The 21,910-nt window shown below is 36.8% G+C and overlaps 1 protein-coding gene across 4 annotated transcripts; it reads left to right on the plus strand.

Annotated features, from left to right (window-relative positions):
• Positions 1–768: 768 nt before the first annotated feature.
• Positions 769–17,001, plus strand: LOC132607618 (replication factor C subunit 3). 4 transcript variants are annotated; one of them, XM_060321707.1, is made up of 12 exons: positions 769–820; positions 994–1,091; positions 1,167–1,277; positions 1,389–1,421; positions 1,854–2,022; positions 4,399–4,580; positions 6,310–6,446; positions 6,576–6,674; positions 11,129–11,198; positions 11,285–11,359; positions 12,227–12,272; positions 16,750–17,001. In XM_060321707.1, exons 2-12 carry the CDS (start codon positions 1,008–1,010, stop codon positions 16,806–16,808), a joined length of 1,065 nt encoding a protein of 354 aa, XP_060177690.1. In that variant the 5' UTR covers positions 769–820; positions 994–1,007; the 3' UTR covers positions 16,809–17,001. The 4 variants fall into 4 exon arrangements, with proteins under 4 accessions (XP_060177690.1, XP_060177691.1, XP_060177692.1 ...); XM_060321708.1 differs by lacking the exon at positions 769–820 and adding an exon at positions 843–902; XM_060321709.1 differs by lacking the exons at positions 769–820; positions 16,750–17,001 and adding an exon at positions 16,494–16,689 and having other exon boundaries at positions 909–1,091.
• The last annotated feature ends 4,909 nt before the right edge of the window (positions 17,002–21,910 follow it).

Raw genomic sequence — 21,910 nt, forward strand, 5'->3', positions numbered from 1 at the left:
TTCTTCACATATATTTCGCAGATGTATTAATTAGAAAGACGAGAACATTAAAAACTAAGATAATTTGGATTGTTATTTCGATTGCAAAAGATTAGTAAATTTAATCATATAAGACTGCAACAACATCTAGTTCTGAGAATCACAAAAGCAAAAGTGAAATTCCAGCACGTTGTGTTGATGTTACTGAATTCTTTGCTAATTTTTGAAAAGCATATCTATTTGACATATTCTTTACAAATAGGTGGAATGTCCATTATTGGATTAGTCATCAAATTTTAGTCGTTGGTGAAATGTTAATAGTCATCAATCTTTATGCGACATAAAATTAGAACAAAAAATACTTCTGGCTAAAACACGAAAAAAAATCTATCATGGTGTGATGGAGTTGAAAGATTTAAAACTCAAGCACATTGTGTTAGAGTTTGGATACTTTTACATGTTATGCCGGACACGCCAAAACTTTCAACACTTAAGCAATATGAAAGTACACACAATTTATGCCACATAATTTTAATTCCTACCGAACTTATGTCGAGCGATACAAAAACTTAATTTGAAAGATAAAAATGTTCGCAAAACTTAAGCGATTTGGCAAAAAATTACAGACTAGTGCATTTGAAGGAAATCGGTGCAAAAACTTGAAAAATGGCTGTGCGCGCGCACTTGAGCCATAATAATGTGCATGCTTAATAGGTGGGTGGGCTTATTGAAAAGGCCCAACCCTAGTAGCCCAAAACACCCAAGTTACTGCAGTATTTGGCGCGGAAATGATACTCATTCTGCTGCAATTGCCTCTTACTAATTCACTGAAGGAAAATTGGTAGGTCAAATTTCTTCCCTTTTTTGTTTCAGAATCACAACATGATGTTTCTTTTCTTTTGGCCTTAGGCCCCAGAAACTGAGTATTTACAACATTTCTCCTGTTTTTTTGTTGATTGTAAAATGAAACCTTTCCATGTTGCACAAGAATAAAGATTTATTATCTGCTTTCAGGACGCTGTTTGGAGATGTTGTGGGTTGACAAGTACCGTCCTAAAACGCTAGACAAAGTTACTGTACACCACGATGTTGCTCAAAATCTTCAAAAACTGGTATACTATCTCTCGCTCGCTCCTTTATTCATGCTCGCTCAGTACCCTCATCCATTTCTGATTACTACATATTAGGTGGCAGAAGGAGATTGTCCTCATCTGCTCTTTTACGGCCCTTCCGGCTCAGGAAAGAAAACTCTGATTATGGCACTTCTTAGGCAGATTTTTGGTCCCAGTGCTGATAAGGTATCCCTTTCTTTCTTTCTTTCTTTTCTTCTCTAAAAATATGAAATTCCATACCTAGTCCATTCTGTAAAGTAATCCTTTCTTCTTTTTTTGGTTTGATAACTTATGCAGGTTAAGGTTGAGAACAAGATTTGGAAAGTTGATGTAAGCTTTGAATTTTCTTTATAGCTGCATTCTTGTTAGTTGTGTAGGAGTACCTAAATATAAAGATCAGTTGATTCGTTTTCCCCCGGGCAAGGGTGTGTTGACAGCACAATATTATTAAAAAAAGAATATTGGTACTTCAATTGCCTGGAAAATCTTATTGCGTTCTTAAAAGTAAAGATACATAAAAACAACGGAAGATGCTTACAATTCACAAAATAACTTCCAGGAAGTACAATTTGATGCATTATAACCACTGCAGAAATGATAGCATAACCATAACACAAACTAAAGAAGAAATATTAAACCCATTGTCCTCCCAATCCGACTTGTGAAGTAATACCCATTGTCCTCCCAATCCGACTTGTGAAGTAACTTTTTTTTTTAGTAACTGTTGTGTACTTGATCACTCTTTATGGCTTTTCTCCTCAGGCTGGTACGCGGACAATTGATGTGGAGCTCACAACATTGTCAAGCACTCACCACGTGGAATTAAATCCAAGTGATGCCGGATTTCAGGACAGATACGTTGTTCAAGAGATAATCAAAGAAATGGCAAAGAATAGACCAATTGACACGAAAGGGAAAAAGGGGTTTAAAGGTGACTCAACAACTTTGTCTAGTTTCTACTTATTAAACAAAATCAGACAACTTTGACTGATTAAAAGATGGATGCAACTTTTACTAGGCTTTAATTCATGGAGAAGTTTGAACACCTTCTCGTTTTGTTTACATTTGTGTTCACATGGTTTTATATGGAGTAGGGTCAAAAAGTTTTTCCATGTCAAGGATGCAAAGAAAAATGGCAGGCAGCATAATGTCTGCTGCAGCTTTAGACGAAAGCCAACACAAGAAAGGGAAGAGTAACAGGAAAAGGTTTTACATATGTAAATTTTCTTATCCGGTCTAGTGAGGAAAAAAATTATAGAAGAATTTCTTGATTAGTAATAAAGCCAATTCCTCTGAAGCCCAAATTTCTCATTGGGAAGATAAACTAACTGGATATAATCTCTTTACCGAACTCAAGCTTTCTTATACAGCATTGAAAACCCTCTATTGTCGACCACCAGATGGGGTGATGTTAATGCTAACTTTGGACTTTTGTTGTATTTGGTGATAGAATGATTGTCCAACTTCAATTCATTTTAAGAGTATGTTGAAAGAAGATGCTATACTCTACCTCTGCCTATGATGGTTTAAAGTTTTATTGTCGTTTCTTATGTTAAGTGACACTTAGATCTTGGGGTGTTTTATTGCTAAATAATTGCATCTTTTTGCCTCTATCTGAGCAGATTGCTTCTTTCTTGAATGCACTGTTCCTTGGAGCCCAATTTTATATTGTCAGATAGTGCTTCCTTGCTACTTGATGAACTAAATCTCAATTTCTTGATTCTCTCTCTTAGTTTTCTTAGTTTCAAGCACTGATAAAAAATGTAAGAAGTAGTTTTCATAGTTCCGATTATGGTTGCGTCACCGTTTTCTTTTGCACCATGGCAGTTTAACTATGCTTGGTTGTACTGTAGCCAGCTTCAGAAACTATATGTGTTTATGCAACCAGGGGCGAATTTAGTAAGTAAATTTGGGCACGTGAACACATGGTCTCTCCGTAAAACTAGGTATTTTATGTATATATTTTCTAAAATTGGTATAATATTACATGTTGGAACACATACTACAAGAAGGCTAAATGGTGCACTTGGTTGAAGGTTGAGTTGTTTACCAAGAGGACCATGGATCAATTCCCACTAAATACACTTTTTTCCTTTTTTTTTTTTTTTTTTTTTTTTTTTTGTGGTTAACCCATATTCTAAAAATCCTAGATTCGCCTCTGTATGCAACAATGAGGGACCATTATTGTCACTAGCTGTTTTAGTCTCTCCATTGCCCACCTTTGTGGCCACTATTTCGTTTCTTAAATTTTATTCCAGAGAATTATTTCCCCTGAACTCTATCTATGGACATTTAAAGTTGACTATTCTAATGATAAAGAAAAGCTTCACACAAATAGTGTGTGCTGTGATCTTTTGTTGTAATCATCTTTGAAATAGTAAAATCTAAACTCTTAACAACTATATTGAACATTACGTCAAAATACGCTGACGAAACTCAATCAACTTCCCATACAAAAAGCTTTCGGGGTCTTGAGGTATACTTTCAGCATCCAGTGTTATTAAAAGCGAAAAACACAAATTAGCAACAAAGTCCATGGAGATTCAGGTTGACTCATTGAAGAAAAAAGAAAGAAGGAAAGCGCGTGCGTTTTGAAATGAAGTGCACAATGTACTGAAATTAAAGATACTAAACATATGTGAATTTGGTGCATGCCACGTAGCAGGAAAAGACAGTTATGGCTGATGAGTGATGAGATAGGATAAGTAAACTTTGTGGGATTACACTGGGTATGTTGTAGTTGTTGAGTGATGAGGTAAGTAAAAGGACAATTTAGTCAAAACCAATTAAATCTTTACACAGCAGCTACAGTAAGATTCTTTTTCACCCAACCATGTTATTTCTTTTTAACTGAAATGACCAAATTGCCCTCCAAATCCTAAGCAGGCATGTCGACCTGCTGCCTGCTAACTCCCTCTTATTAGATAGTAGAAAATGAGAAACAACAAAATCTGTCATCTGTCTTTTGATAACGGAAATACATATGATCTGTTGTGCATTGTTTATCAAAAAGAAGCATTTCATATTATATATCATGTCAAAGGTGAATAGGACAAGAAGATTGATATTCTATAGCGATTTCTCTAAAGATTGTTTTGGTAAGCTGGGTAATTGAAAAAAGATACTGAAATGCTTTATCAACTTTGAGATATTATTTCAGAATTTCAACTATTTTTTTTTTTGAGACTGGTAACATACAGAATTTCAACTATTGCCAACAGCATTGTGTAGATATCTTCTATTATTTGTAATCTGTTCTTTAGAAGCTGTAAAAGCTACCTAGCTGATATCTTGTTGGTAATTTTAGTTTTAGTGCTAAATGAAGTTGACAAGCTCTCAAGGGAAGCACAACATTCTCTTCGAAGAACAATGGAGAAGTACAGTGCATCATGTCGTCTGATTCTGTGCTCCAACAGTTCTTCAAAGGTTACTGAAGCAGTCCGCTCACGATGCCTTAATGTGCGAATAAATGCACCAATGGAGGAAGAGGTCAGTGAAATTCAGTTGTCCCACTGTTAGTATATTTTCAGTCACCATCTTTCTGGTTGTCCCATGGTTAATATTACAACATTGTCTTCTTTCCTTTTTTTTTCCGGCATTCATACTATAAGATCAGGAGTGGAAGTGTATAACAATTGCCTGCTTCTTCTGGGCTCAGGCTTGCATTAGACTAGTGTGTTTGTCTGGTCTTTCCTCCAGGGTTTATTTCACGTGAGAATTTTTCCTGTAATGACATACATTGACTCACCAAAATGGGTGCTAAAGTTCACTGTTGTATTTGTTTTGACATGGTGGATTGTAAATGCCATTTCAACTGCATTGGCTATCCGTTTAGGCGTTTACCATAGAAAAAGGCACTTTTTGAGGAAAGAATGTTAGTTCAACCTTAAGCGTAGTTTGAGCAGTCTCTAGTCTTACAAACCAATTTGTGCCTTTTTTTTTGGGTAAGATGGAGGCTCATCTATTGAATAGAGTAACTAGAACAACTAAGTAAGCGTTTGATCATAGATTTCAAATATATTTCATTTTATTTGGAATTTATGTAGTTGGAATTGTGTTTGGTTATACTTTTTGCAACGGAGAGAGTAGAGCACCTTCATTTGGAATTTATGAAGATGGAGTCGGAAAACTGGTTTGGTTGTTTGGAGAACTTTTCCAAATTTGGAGTCCAACTCCAAGTAGGATTTGGAAATTTTATAACCAAACACCAACTTTGAAATAAAGTGAAAAATTATTTTGGAAAAAAGTAAATGAAATTGTGCTCTTTTTAACTGCTTAAGCTTTTACATGAGATGACACAAACTTCAACATGGTATCAGCGCAGGCAGGGTTCTGGGTTCGAGTCTTACCGCCACCCATTTATTAAAAAGAATATCCATGTGCTTGCTTGGCTAATGAAAAAAATCAAACCTGCACATGAGAGGCGTGTTTTAGATATAATAAATAAACTAAAATGTGCTCTTTCTAACAGCTTAAGCTTTTAAATAAGATGGTCACACACTTCAACACTGAACATTTGAACACATTTCACATTACGAGGATGTAACTGTATTTATTTGTTGAATAGTCACTCGAGTTTGTTTATTTTTCCTTACAATTAGACTTCTTTTGTTGTACTTGGATAAAATATTAGAACATTTACTTAAGTATTTATTCATCCTATTTTAGTTTCTTTTCGATTAATTACGAATATGCTTATTTGAGTTGTTCCACTGGCGTGCTCTAGTGTCCAGGAAACGTGTATAAGATCAAATTTTAACTTTAGAACACCTCAACTGAAGAACCATAGAAGCATGTTGTCGGTTTTCCTGTGACTTTTTTCTCGATAATTGAGAATTCCCAGAAGGGCAGTGGGCACGGTTCGAAGCTCAGTGGATAATTGACCCGCTCCTCTACCCTTCTCCACTCAAATACGAGTTTTTTTCCGCGGCAGGGTTCAAACCAGTTACTTGTCTAATCCACACATCACGTGCTGCACTCTTACCACTAGACCAAAGCTCCAGGGCTTCAGGACCTCTGTCTCTACTTGTCCCAATGCGTCATTGACTTTGGTGTGGGACCATCAGGTCGTTTTTGATTCTTGTAAGCCATTAGAATTTTTCTGAATCAAAATATATATACGGCCTAGTCAGTCGTGTAGCAAAAAATTGTTGACATGTTGTCCTTTGGTTATTTGTGTGTTCCTGACTGTTTCTTGAAAATCTCTTTTGTTTGACAGATTGTCAATGTTTTGGAATTCATTGCCAAAAAGGAAGGACTTCAGTTGGCGCAAGGATTTGCAGCCCGCATTGCGGAAAAGTCAAATAGGAATCTGAGGAGGGCAGTTTTGACATTTGAGACTTGTCGTGTTCAACAGTTGAGCTCCTTAACTGCTGGATACTGATTTATTTTGGTTTCTTGCTAGCTTAAGCTTCAAATTTCGAACTTATCGTATATTATTTGCAAAAAAGTTTCCTTATGCACGTGGTGTATTATTTGTGCAAGGTATCCCTTTACAAACAACCAAGCTATACCTCCAATGGACTGGGAGCAATATGTTTCAGAAATTGCATCAGACATAATGAAAGAGCAGAGCCCTAAAAGGTACAACTGACATTCAATATGAGTAGGGGTAATTAACATTTAGTGAATGAATCTATTTTTTACTTTATCAAGTAAAGTATTTCATTAATAATAATAAGGCCGAGATGGCCATATACAAGATATATACCCAAAAGAGGGGAAACCTACAAAATATGGTTCTCTCCAAAAGATGCCCAATCCTCTATACAACTAGGAACTACATGGGTGCACCAAAAGAAAATAAGGGAACGAAGGCTACTCCTCAATTGAGCAAAGCTCATCTCCACCCCTTTAAAAGCTCTCTCCCCAAATGACCCACATTAAAACAAGAGGGGTAACATTCCAAGCCTTTTGCCTTCTTCTCCTAGCTCCAGTCTTCCAACTGAACATCAACTTCTTCATGGATCTCGGCATCACCCATGAAACGTCGAACCAACTAAAGATATCCCACCATAAACTTGTTGCTAGATTGCAATGCAACAAAATGTGATCTACGTCCTCACCCGTTTCCTTACAAGGAAAACACCAACTGATGCAGACAACCTTTCATTTCCTAAGATTCTTTGCCGTCAAAATCACTCCTCTAACAGCTAACCAAGTGAAGAACCACACCTTCCTCGGCACCCTAGGAATCCACACCGAATCAAAAGGAAAACTGTCTTTCGGCCTAACCAACATCTTTTCGTAGAAAGACTTGACAGAAAACAATTTGTTGCTCCCCACCTCCCAGCACAAAGCATCGGGTCTACCAACTGGCTCGCATTGCTTATGAAGTACGTCTAGCAATCTTTGAAACTCATCCACCTCCCAATCCTGGAAATTCCTCCTGAATCTCAAATCCCAAAAAGTCCCATCCCCTTGTGTTCCCCTAACTTGCTGAATGAATCTATAAACTGTGCTTTGCTTGTCTAGTTCTGGAACTAGAGGTCGACACGAGATGCAAGACAAATGGAGATTCAACTTTGAGAAAAGGGAACTGTAAAGTTGAGAGGACACTAAGCTTTTGAGTGCTGAGAGAGGAGTATGTTATAAAGAGAGAGATATACCTATAAAACTTCGCATGATAATGGTGATATAGACCTTTAATTTTAGTACCAAACAACAAATTTTGTATGATGATTTGAATTCCAGAGTACTTAGAGTGCAAGTTCAGTGATATAGTGCATGAGGTTGACGTGGAAGTGAAGCTTGGCACCCAGGTCATACAGAAGAAAGATAGTTTCAAGTAGCAAAGTCTATTATACAAGGAGATGGGGAGATTGATGATGACGTCACACACCGTATTGGTTGGGTGGATGGAATAGAGGCTTGCCTCCGGAGTGTTGTGTGACAAGAAGGTGCCACCAAAACTTAAAGGCAAGTTCTACAAAGTGGTGGTTGGACCAACTATGTTGTATGGGGCGGAGTGTTGGCCAGTCAAGAAATCTCATATTCAGAAGATGAAAGTGGCGGAAATGAGAATGCTGCGATGGATGTGTGGGCACACTAGGAGCGACAGGATTAGGAATGAAGTCATTCGAGACAAGGTTGGAGTAGCCTCGGTGGAAGACAAGATACAGGAAGCGAGACTGAGATGGTTTGGGCATGTGATGCTGAGAGATGCAAATGCCCTAGTGCGGAGGTGCAAGAGGCTGGCTAGCGACGGTTTCAGAAGAGGTAGAGGTAGGCCGAAGAAGTATTGGGAAGAGGTGATTAGACAGGACATGGCGCATTTCCTGCTTACCGAGGACATGACCTTAGATAGGAGGGTATGGAGGACTCATATTAGGGTAGAAAGCTAGTAGGTAGTCGCATTTATCCTTTCTTACGAGTAGTTGTATTGCTCTATAGTTTCTTGTCTCTTGATTTTTGCGAGTATCTGTTGTTTTATCATGACTTATTTACTTTCATTATTTTCATTTTCATAATTGCTTTGAATTGTTTGCCCGTATCTGACCTTTCCTATGCTTTTTCTTGAGCCGAGGGTCTTCCGGAAACAGCCTCCCTACCTAAGGTAGGGGTAAGGTTTGCGTACACTCTACCCTCCCCAGATCCCACGTTGTGGGATTCACTGGGTATGTTGTTGTTGTTTGTTGTTGATTTGAATTCCAATTATGTAAGTAAATAGCTCGTTACCAAGTTAACTTATCAAATATTTGTAGTACCTTAGCCAAGATAATAGAAAGTCGTAAGCTATGGAAAAAGATCAGTCAAGCAACGCGACAGCCAAAATTTGTTAGTCATATTTTAACTTGCAACCAGCAATGCATGCTGCCCAAACTTTCTCCAAGAAACAGCCAACTTGCTAACAGCCAACGCAGTTGCCCCTCCCCTACCGAGATATAGCAAGGAATAAATGGATATCGCTTTCAGGGGGGAAACCCCAAAAAGAGCAGGGCATGGAAAATTACCACAAGTCATAAAAATAATTTAAAACAAATTAACAAAATCAATTGAAGAACCTCACTAGATGATTATGCTTGGTTGTGACTTTTGCTTCTACTTGAGGTTATAGATACTTGAATCTAGGATATGTATATTTGTGTAATTGCCTCTCCATTGACCCTATGAAGTTTGTCTGTGATCTTTGTAATTCATGCTACTATTTGGAGGGAAGTTAATTTAGAGTCTCATCATACAATATGCCCCTCCCGTGGTTTCTTCTTCTGTTGTTTGTAGATGCTCTATCGGCGAGAACATCCATGAACAGACATCAGTTTGAGTTATAAATGTAACTTTGAGAATTTTCTTTATGCTGCAATTTAGGCCATGCAGAGCAGCATAGTGATTATTGAGGATTTTAACGAGGGTAAAAAAGATGGCTGTACACAGGCTTGCTCAGGATGGGTTGTTGAGCATAAGGAGATCTCAACTGAAATTTTACAATGAGTTTACAAATCTTGGTTGATCGCAAAGGTAACCGCGTAGAAGATGTTGGTGTGCTGAGTGGTTAATGTTGGTAGGGAGGGCTAGGATGGGGCTTGCATCGATAGTCGTGTTCTACTGAATCTGAATAACTTCTTCTTGGATCATTTAGTGAGTTATAATGGCCTAAAAAAATGCAATATGGTGAGAACGTTTGTGGGAAGGGTCATGTGTCACCGCTTCAGTTTGTTTCCTGTTCATGTTGCTGAAAAGCAAGTTGCCTGATGGATTTACGTTTTTTTTAGTTGATTAATTTCACCAATCAAATCCGTAGCAAGAACGAAGCTTTGCCTCGTTTAGGCAGCTTTAGTGCATGCACCAAGGTGGTAAGGCGTGCATGCCATTAGCGTCAGGCTTTATCTTGAAGAGGGAAGTGACTAATAGAAAAAGCAAGCAATGTAATAAATGAATAAGTTAGCGACTAGAAATTAGAAATTAGCAATTAGTTGTAGAAAACTAGTCACTTCTATGATTTAGAATGTTAAATTCGCATCTTTGCATCTAATTTAAAAAGGTTTACGAACTTGATTGATAGGGACTTTACTTCATTTATTTAATTTACTGTAGTTCTTTTTACTTTATTCCATATACACTTATAGTTATTTTCTTACATTACACATGCTAATTTATGTTTTCTTGCTACATTTTTGCCTTTCTTCAATAAAGCACATGCTGTATTTGCGCTTGGGCTTAAGTCCTGGCGACACTCCTTTGACAACACTGCTTTGCGTATAAGTAGAAAAGAAGTTATAAGAAGTCAGAAGGGGGATATTGAAATTTATCCTTGTCATGGAATTTGTTGACTGCTTTCTTCTGTTAAAGTAAATGAGGATCTGAATGTCCTATTTGATTAATAAATCAGTAATGTGAATTGCAGACAATTCAGCTGCAGCAAGTCAGTCTCCAATCAATAAGGAATTTGTTTCCAAACTTCTAAAGTTGGACAAGGGACTTTTTAAAAATCTAGCTTACTCAAACAAAAGAAAATAAGAAAAAGAAGCAAAAAGAACAATATTTTGCTACAACCGATTTACAGAAGTTTTCATTTCCTTGAATACAACAAAAAATTAAGGCACTTACGCAGCTCTATATTAGTCTATGAACAATGGTTGTTACTCCCTTAAAGCATTTCCTATTTTGTTCATTCCAAATGCAACCAATAATGCATAGTGTTGCATCACAAAATTTCCTCAGCTACTTCCCAGAAAATGTCAAACGCAGAGCTGCATGCTCGTTTATATGAAGACCAAGCAGATACCTTCAGTTGAAAGCAAGAGCCAAATATTCACGCATTAGAATCATGAGAACGATATTCTACCCTCAGTGTAAGTTGAAGAGTGGAAAACCTTAGGCGTTTATTAGCTTTCGTCGTTTTTCACATCATTTGAGACATTCGACTATTAATCATGGTAAGAAATCATCATCTTTCATAAAAAGTTAGGAAGGAGGGAGGTGGGTAACTTCCCATGGGTGGTCTGAACAAGACGTGTCTCCTTTTTGTGCTCATGACAGCACAATAATACAATGTTTATTTGCCTCTTTATCTGAACTGCAAATGTTCTTTCTTACAGGTTGTTTGAGGTTAGAGGAAAGTTATATGAGCTACTAACTAATTGTATTCCACCTGAAATTATTTTGAAGGTAAGATCTTCTTCCCGGTGCTTGACCTTCCACTCTGTAAGGTTTTACACAACTTTATGTTTGAATGATTCTGCTTTCAACTGCAGAGGCTGCTTTTCGAACTATTAAAGAAATTGGATTCAGAGTTGAAGCATGAGGTTTGCCACTGGGCTGCTCATTATGTAAGTTATTGAGTTACATAATGTATCACATTGGATATATGAGGGTTAAGGAATCAAAGGAATTTCTAAAGGTCTGACTACTCCAACCAATTCCTTATGGTTTTGGGTGGGATGATCAAATCATTCCAACCATTGCCTTATGGTTTTGGGTGGGATGATCAAATCATTCCAACCGTTGCCTTATGGTTTTGGGTGGGATGATCAAATCATTCATCTAGTACTATAACCAAGCATTGGTAAGTGTACTCTCACACTTGTAAGTTAGGATTCAAGTCCATGCATGAACCCCTATATTTGGTTATACATGCATGAAGGTATTGGGGTTTGTGGTTTGATTTGAGTTAGATTTTACCAATAAAAGACCAACAACACTATTATGATATGCAGAAGAAAACATCTTAATATCCAGGTAATCTGAGCATTTTAGAACTTGGGAGAGGGTTAATCGTTTCTCTAAAAAAGACTCCCTCCAATTTATGTGAAGGTGTTTTATTGTGCATGGGGTTTAAGAGAAAAAGAATGACTTTCGAAATTTGTGGTCTAAAACAAGCCATATATGGCTATAAATCATCTCATTAAGGGTCATTTTTTGGGACTGACTAAAAAGAAAGGAGTATCATATAAATTGGGACAGGGAGAGTAATAACTACCATGTCAGTGGTGTCTCCTTGTGTGTGTGGGGTGGGGGGTGGGGGGTGGGGGGGTTAAAGGAATGCTGCATATTCATTGTTAAATCAGTCATCAGTTTATGTGCACTTCTGCTGTATAGATTCTTCTGGAATTTTTCTCGTGCATGGATTAATATTTGCTGATCTATAAAGAAAAAGGTTAAAAACTTCCTCAAGAAAATCTTTCCATTTCTTTCAGGAGCATAGGATGCGCCTTGGACAGAAGGCTATATTTCATCTTGAAGGTACTGTATAACCTTCCAATTAAAAATTTACTTTGAGCATCATCTGAAAACGGCTTAGACGGGCTGCTTTGGAGTGGTGATTGAGCTCCAGTTTCTCTGATAATGAATTTATATGTTACCTTTACTCCATCTCTCAATTGTTTATGCTCTCATGCATTGTTTGAAATATAAGTTGCTGTAAGTAACTCATAAGCTACAATGGTGGATCTATTGTTCATGCATCTGTGATTTCTTCTATGCTTTTTCTATTAATTTTTTTAAGCGAACTTAATTTTTGAATACTGGTGGTGTTCTATTCCTTTAAGAGCTTTGGAATATTTCTTTGTAAAATCTTCTGCCACATAACTGATTTGTAGATAGGACTTGCGCATGACTAGTCCGTCTGAAGGGGTTAATTCTAACTGATGAAAGAATCAAATGCTGGTAGGATGCTAGTATTTAAGGGATTCTATATTTACATTCGGATAGTTAGCTGATCTGAGCTAAGGTCTGTGCGAACATCACACGTAAAGAAGCAGTTGGGATATTTTATTGTTACCTTTGCTTGGGATGCCAAAGCAGCTTCTAGCATATGCGTTGGCTGGTTTAAGGAGACCGAAGGGAACCTTTGATGAAGTACGAAACCGAAAGGAAAATGAGATTTATCCTTGCTTGGAGATGGGATGGCTTCTCATTCAACCTGAATATATTTGCATGTATCGTACTCATATCAAGATGGTAATTTTGGAACCACGGATAAGGGGAAGGTGAGGATTACAATTCCAGAACCAGCCATGTGTATGGATAGGGCGAGAAATTATTATAAGAAACAGGTGTATACCCTACCCTTCTCTCTCCATACATAATTATCTGTCAGTTTTTTTTTAATCTTGAAGTTAGTGGTAAGAATGATAAATCTGAATGTTAAATTAGGATCTGCACCCAAGGGTGTGGGCTAAGTGGTCAATGAAGTGAATAGAGAACCATGAGGTCTCAGTTCAAATTCCACCGGAAGAAAAAAACTCATCTTTCCAAGTCTTGGTAAATACAGTTACTTGGTACCTACTCTAGTGGAAGGTAGCAGGTATCGCGTGGAATTAGTTGAATTAGTTGAGGTGCGCGCAAGCTGGCTCAAACACCCTGGGTATCCAAAAAAAAAAAAAAAAAAGAAGGAAGAATGATAATTTTCAGTTTATCATAAAAAAATCACTTGATTTTAGTGCATGAGGAATATAAAAAATTGTAGGTCGAGGAACGTGATGGTGAAAATATTGTATCTGTATGGTATGATACTAATATTGTATCGGTATGGGCACCCAAAGGTGTGACCTATTAATCAATGAAGCGAGTTAAGAACCATGAGGTCTTAGGTTCAAATCCACTGGAAGCAAAAACACTATGTGATTTCTTCCATCTGTCCAAGCCTTTGGTGGATAGAGTTACCCGGTACCTGTGTTGGTGGATTGGTAGCATATACCCCGTGAAACTAGTCGAGGTGTGCACAAACTAGTCCCGACTCCACCGAATAAAAAAGATATTTATCTATATTATTTGATGTGGGTAGAACTCTTTATATATAGATTTCATACTCGGAGAGAAGCTTGTCACATCTAGAAGTGGTGTTTTAGTTTTTTTACCTTTCCCTTTCTGTTTTGCTTGCCAAATAAGGGAAAGGGACATTGTTAGGAACTTTTGCTTTTCCCATTTTCTCTCTACTTTTCAACTTTACTTAAATCAAACTATCTTGCAAGTTAAACAGTGCTCAAGCTCAGAAAGTGTATGATGTAGATAGTCTATTGGAATTCCCCAGTTACCTCACAGGCTAGAGTAAAGAGGGACCGAGGTTTTTGTAATGTTCCTGCTGTAATCACCCAACACCACCTTGGTGCTGTTCTGATGAATGAATTTTTTTACTAACCTACGAAAAAGATTTGTTGGAAAAGCTTGGAAAGTGTCCTCTGCAAACTTACAGCCATTATAACTGGCAGTAATGCCTTTTGAAAATAAGAAATTAAAAAAAGAAGTAATACTGTTTTTAATAAGGAAGAGTAATACTGTTACCAGAGGCAAAGAGTAAATAGCATTTTTTAGGTACAAATAATGTCTAGAATGTGACCAATTTATCATTTTGGGGTTGATATATAGCGTTGATGCTATGGAAAGATTTTAAAAAACAGACGTTGCTGAGGAAAGCGTTGTGGAAGATATACATGAGGAAAGCAGTCTCAAGGAATATTCTGGGACGTACTAAATAAGACTGGTGTCCTATTTGGGGTTGAATGTTAGGTGATCTAGGTGCATTCCGCAGATGAATGTTTGGCACCAGATATCAATTTTAAGAAAAGGGTTGATATACACCAGACCCCTGAAATAGAATTTCATTGACTTAAGACAATGGATGCGTAAATGGACAACCTGAGTTGAGTTTAGAGCCATAAGCACTTCTATGGGATTCAAATTACTTCCAGGTTTCTTTTATGAGATGCAAACTTCCTGATAATCTACTGTCAAGGACACACGGGACGGGACTTCTTGGAATTTGAGGTTTAGGAGGAATTTTCAGGATTGGGAGGTGACCGAGCTTCAGAGATTGCTAGATATACTTCATAAGCAATGTGAGCCAGTCGACAGAGCCGATGCTTTGAGTTGGGAGTTGGGGAATAACAAAGTATTCTTAGTTAAGTCCTTCTACGAGAAGCTTCTGGTTAGAGCAGAGGATAGTTTTCCATATGCTTCCGTCTGGACACCTAAGGCACCAAGGAAGGTGTGCTTCTTCACGTGGTTAGCTACTAGAGGAGTCATTTTGATGGTGGAGAATCTCTGGAAACGAATGGTTATCTGCATAAGCTGGTGTTTTTTTTTATAAGGAGACGGGTAAGGACGTGGATCATATTCTGTTACATTGCAAATTAGCCACGAGGTTATGGGAGGATATCTTTAGTCGGTTTGGTGTCTCTTGGGTAATGCCAAGATCCGTGAAGGAATTGATGCTCAGCTGGAAGAGTGGTGTTTGGAGAGGAAGACACAAGGCTTCGAATGTTACTCCTCTTGCTTTAATGTGGGTTATTTGGAAAGAGAGAAATAGGAGAGGTTTTAAAGGGGTGGAGATGAGCTTTGCTCAATTGAGGAGTAGTCTCCGATTCCTTATTTTCTTTTGGTACACCCATGTAGTTCCTGTTTGTATAGAGGATTGGGTGTCTTTTGTAGAGAACCATTTGTTGTAGGCTTTTCCTCTTTTTGGTATGCCACTTGTATACGGCCAAGATGTCCTTGTTTATATCAATGAAACTTTTTACTTGATAAAAAAAAAAAAAAATACTGTCAAGGACAAGTAACCATTGCTCAGGATGTAAAGTAAATCAACTAAGCTGTCTTTTCATTGCACATGGATTTTCTATGTACCAATCTGTTCCTTTGCTGTGAAAAAGACAAAAAGTTGAGTACTTGATTTATTCACCACTTGTTACGGTTAGAATCACCATTTCAGTATTTCGATGTTCCGGCCAATAACCGCCTTTCTGCATGTTGTGCTTCCTTTTCAAATATTATGTTCCCAAGATATTGTTTTGCCTTGCCCCCTTGTCAATAAAACAAGATACAGATATGGGATTTATCACCAACAGACAATACCAGAAGCTGGGAAAAAGGTAGGGGAAGAAATTTTATCTGCTTGTGGGATCGACTTGACAATTTTGTTTATACAATTGGAGAGCATATTTTGGTGAACTGTGTGACTAATCCCCGGTCAAGCATCATCGCGAGCACATCAACAAAGGGTTAGCATATACGCATAGTTCCTTTCTTTAATGTATTAGGTGGGTGTATGTGTGACTGGAGTGCATGATAGTGTGGAAGAGTTTCGATGGACATCTTGAACAGGAAGACTGAAGCTAAGGAAGAATATTACTTCAATTACTTGAGGTAGGAAATAAGTTTTTGAGCGATTCAGGACATTAGATTTTTGTTTTCCTAATTAGTCTTCCTACTTTAGTCTGGCATTTGTAACTTGGAGCAGAAAAACTTGAGGAATTTATCTCAAAGTTCTGCGTATTAAATGGGTCATGGAGCATTTTTTAGTTTGGATTTAACTCAAAGTTGGTCACTGAAGGGGAAGGGGCTCAATATAGGTTAAAAATTGATTTTGCTTTATACCCATAAGGAACCCAATTAAGAGCCATGCTTAACTCCATTCTTTAGCATGTCTCTGCAGGTGTATTGACTGTATAATCTGCTGTTTGGCAGAGACACATATACTTAATTGGAGAAGCATCATAGATGTTCATGCTGTAACGGTGTCATAATGATTGAGCTACAGAGCAAGCCTACTCAGTAATCACAGATTTTGTTGCTAAAGTTGAATAGTTCTATTGATATTTGGACTAGGACTGTTACTTAAAAAGATGTGATTTGGTTAACCTCAGGTTATGGTGTTCATGTCTAATATATATCTACATGTTTCGAGCTCATTTGGTACCTTCATCTTTGATTTGTTTTGCAGCATTTGTGGCCAAATTCATGAGCATCTACAAGAGTTTCCTTATTTCAACATTTGGTTAATATAGAAGATCTGAAGTACTATGGAACTGTTCGGCAGTAGGAAAAATTTTTTGTTGTCCATTGTGCCAATGTCCTGTCGTGCTTTAATTTAGTTGGGTGTACAATCGTGCTTAGACATTAATTTACATTTTACCAGAATCATATCCCAATTTGATCCACCTTATTCTCTATCAGAAGTATTTTCTACTGCTTCTATCTTTTGTAATTGGTGATCGCAGTGGCTACAAGGAAAAGTGGGCGTGCTATGGTACATATAAGCGAGATTATTGCTTTGGCAAAATAAAAGCTGCTCTAACAACATTGGTGATCTAGGAGTTGTTTTTCTTTTTTTCCCCTCTCCCTAGTCCCTTCAATGTGGTCCCTTTTCTGTTGACTCTGCTTGCAAAAACAAAAAATGAACAAGGAACAGAGCGGATAGTGAATCTTTCGCGTAAAGTGATGAACTATAAAGAGTAGATGTATGAAATTGTGATACCAGTAATTTATGAGCTTTGGTGGTGAACAATTCAATGTGCAGTTTGTTGCTGTTTCTTTGGCTGCTAGTCCTTAAAGAAAAAACAAGAAATGACAATAGATGATACATGCAATGCACTAGGCTTTTGGAGAGTTGGGCTTTGGTCTCTTAACGTTAAAAATTAGTAAATTTGTCCGCGCTTCGTGCTGCTACAAAAGATATCATAAAATTGAGGAAATAATGTTTTTGTAAATTTATTTGTGGTATAGTAAATGATTTTTTGTTGTATATGCATATAAAATCTATTTATATAATACTTTCATTGAAATTAGAGGTTATATTTGAATTGACTGAATTTTTAATTATTGAACTTTTTGAAAAAAAAAAAAAAGACAACAAAAAAGTTATTTAGAATAAGTGTGTTTTTTCTTCTATAAAAAAAATATGAAATGACAACTAAAGAAACTAAAAACGTAAAGAAAACAAAACGACCAATTTATTGTTGGTTATATTCACTTCCTTGTCTTCAAACTTCACAATTTTTTTGGCCAAGTAAACATATCATCATATGTATATTGTACAATATTCAAACCTAAAAAACCTATAAACGTATCGTCACATAGGACATAAAAGCTTTAACAAGTTCCATCTCTACCAAAGTTCTTTGTTCCTTATTTCATTTATGACAATAATAATGGAGCTATAATGCAAACCGTAATTCAGATTTAATAATTAGAGGTCGTCTTAAAATGAGTGAAAAAAAATAAGAGATACTAGAAAAAAAGATAAAAGTAGTTGGATACTAGAAAAAAGATAAAAGTAGTTGGAATAGATGTTGATCTAAGGAGGTGTCACATCACTTACTTCAAAGATTAGAACTATAGTTGTCGTAATCAGAATATACAATTCTGATTATTGTGGTCGTAAAAGTTATTTCGTCTCACAAGTATAAAAATTGTAGATTCACTGGAAAACTTAAAGGAGATGTCACGCTCCGAATCATGGCCTGGGCATAACACGACACTCGGTGCCTTGCTACATGTGAGAGCGAACCACGTGGCTTGCTAAATCAACATGGGGCATGAGCTGATGCGGAATATAATATAACCATGGATGGTGGGAGTAAAACATGAGATTAAATAATCATAAGTCTGAATATATATAATAAATGTTGAGCCAATACCGACTATACGACTCTGAGCATCTGACATGACATAACTGAACTAGTCTAGTCTATGAAACCTTTGACATGAGTATGACTGCTAAACCGTTTATCGGGACAAGGCCCCCGGCATACCTTAACTGCATAACCGACATGAAATAAATAAAGATAACACCACGAATAGAATGGGGCTCACCAATAGCTGATACGAACAAAGTACTAACGAGCTGATCCGTCATCTTGTAAATCTGCATCATGAAATATAGGCCCCCATGCAAATAAAAGGGGATGTCAGTACATTCAAATTGTACTGGTATGTAAAGCAACTGAACGAAATAAGCATGACACATTAAATAATAGAACTAAAACTTAAATTGTAAGCTGAACATGAACATGAGCATATCTGACATGGATAAATGTATAACATGAGTAAACATTTTGAGTATGTGTATATATATATATAAGCGCCAATATGGGCTTTTTGTCGTCCTCACATTATGGTTTGTCCTATGATGCTGTACCACGTGGCTTGCTTTTTACCCTACATATTTTTACTTTTGCTTGGGCCAATTTTGCCTGAAGGCAGAATTTCACTGGCTAGATTTTCAAAATTCTACCCTGCAATTTTTTTTTTTTTTTTACTGAGCTGGGGTTCGAACCCACAACCTCGGGGTGTTAGGCGAGGGGTAAAACTGAAAGACCACCAATTTGTAGTCCAAAAATTAAAGACCACCCCAAATGAAGGCCAACCCGCGCAAAAAAAAAAGTTGTTACAAGTTACTAAACCAAATGGGCCGTAATTGAATCAACTAAATCCAGCCCATCATGTAAAACCACACAGTAGCCTCATCCTTTATACACCCTCCAAACCCATTTTTTTGTTGCACGGATTGACCCTTCAAAGGCGTTGGTCTTTAATTTTAACAGTCAAATTGCTGGTCTTTAATTTTTGTCCTTCTTTTAAAAAAGTGACCGAAATATCTTAGAGTTTTGAGTTCAACCCCCGTTCAGTTTAAAAAAAAAATTCGTAAGGTAAGGCTTCGCGAAAAGTCTGCCTAGTAAGAGAGAATTCTACCTTAAGGCAAAAGTTTGCCTTGCGAAATTTTCCAAGACAATATTTTTTTTCTTACTTTGCTGGAATTCTACCTAACTTTTTCCTGAATAGGCCTAATTTTTCTATGAAACTCTACCTTGCGATTTTTCTTTTACTAAGCCAGAGTTCAAACCCAGAACCTCGGAATATTTTAGGCAAATGACAAAAATTAAAGACCAACAATTTGAGGGGAAAAATCTAAAGACCACCCCGAACAAGGGCAATCGTGCAAATTGCGCTAATTCTCTCTTTCATAGTCATGCCCACTTGGCCCTTTGTTATTGGACCATATATCCTTTTTTTTTTTTTTTTTGTTTTTTGTTGATCTCTTGTTGGCCTTATTAAATTACTCCTTCCATTCATTTTTACCTCACACTAAAATGTATTACTTACTTGTATATATTAGCAAATCACGAAAGATTTATTAGTTATTCGTATACTACTCTTATCTTAAGTAACTACATAGAGTATTAGTAATCAAACTTAAATTATGAAAGCATAACTAATAAAGGATAATTAGTATATTTTACTCCTAATAAATAAGAAGGGATGTGCCAAGTCAACAAGAGACAAGTAAAAAAGAACCGCGGGAATACCTTTTACATTATTTATTATTATACATTTTGCTAAAATTTATGCAACTTTGTAGTCACTGTTTCATTTTCACTAAGAGCATTTATTAGATCTTATTACCCCATATTCTTCTCTTTGGGTGTGTTTGGTATGAAGAAAAATATTATTTTAAAAATATATTTCAAGAAAATAAGTGTATTCTTACTTATTTTTTTGTGTTTGGTAAGTAAGCAAAACATATTATCCTAAAATTACTTGTATATAATCTAGACACGTACTATGGGAGGTGGGGCAGGAGGTGGGGTTGTGGGGATGGGGGCTACGGGGGTGGGGGTACTGAAGATGAGGTGTATTGGAGGGCAGGAAAGACACAATAAATGTGGAATGTCATTTGCGGAACTTGATTTTCCTGCTTCCACTAAGGAAGTCATTTTCCTCATTTTTAAGGATCTTATTTTTCTATAAAAAATGTTTTCCAAAAATTTTGACCAACCCAACATGGAAAAATTGAAAAACATTTTCCGAAAAATATTCTTCTCCGTACCAAACACACCCTTTATTTATTTTAAACCTCCAAATTTTTTCCTTTTTAGTGAATATCAAATATTGTGTCCCTTTGTATTTGCTAATTCTCCTTCAAAACTTCCTTCCTCATAAATAGTTTGTTCTTTTAAAATTATTCAATTATGACTAAGAAACTTTTATAGTTATGAAGACTTACCAACAAGACACGATTAACGTGCCACTAAATTAAATTAATTATACAATAGGAAAATGTGATATAAGTTCTATTTTTATAATTAAATTTATTATTTTTAATTATGAGTTAGCAGTAGTATAACCGACAGCATGGAATCCCACGTGGGTACGTGGAGTCTGGAACCCAGTCCGACTAGCAAAGCAACCCCACACCTCACAAGCATAAGCATGACATGAAAATGGATCCAATTCAACTGTCTGAAGGTGTTGTCCTAATCTGGGCGGATTGACTCTTCCCTACATTGGCATACGCAGTTTCAAGCTATCTGAGCCTTCTCGGTAAACCTATGCTATTCCCAAAAACATGAACATGGATATAGGTGGCAACTGAGCCAATGGTCTGTATAACGTGACTTGTAAGCATAACTTGTAAACTTGATTCATAAACATGGCTTGTAAACATGATTCGTGAGTATAGTATAACATGAATATAATTGTATATAGTATAACTTGTATGAAAACATGCAAAGCATGTAGATTTTCATGAAAATAAGCACAATAGTTCATATCTTGCATTTTAGAACCCATGGAAAGCAAAGCAGAGTATTCATGGATTACAGACAGATTCCAATAACCAAGAGTGGAATATTAAGAACACAATAACGAATTGTTAATACAAGCATAGTGTATCATGGTACATTTTTTTTTTATTACATAGGGGATAGGGGGAGGGGAAATGGAGAGGGAATTACAACGTAAGGATTCGAACCCTCACCAACAAGATGAAAGTTTAGGTAGCCAACGAACCGAGCTACTATCATGGTACATGTACGTAGGGTTATCATGAATATGTCTAGAACCCTAGTTTTTGGTGAACTTTCGTATAATCATGGAAGAACGTGACGTGAGAAGAACAATGATGTTCCCACACGTAGATAAAAACCCTACATACCTTATTCGATCCAAACTTGTAAAAAGGTCCTGGCTTGAAGAAGAAATCCAAAAACTTTAGTCTTGAATCCTTGTGATGGATTTTCTTGAAACCCTAGGTTAGGAATAATGAATTCTTATTTAGAAATCATGGATACATGTTAGAGTTCACTTAAAGGCTTGCAATAGAC

This window comes from Lycium barbarum, chromosome 8 (genome assembly GCF_019175385.1).
Source record: "Lycium barbarum isolate Lr01 chromosome 8, ASM1917538v2, whole genome shotgun sequence".
NCBI classification, from domain to species: Eukaryota; Viridiplantae; Streptophyta; class Magnoliopsida; order Solanales; family Solanaceae; genus Lycium; species Lycium barbarum.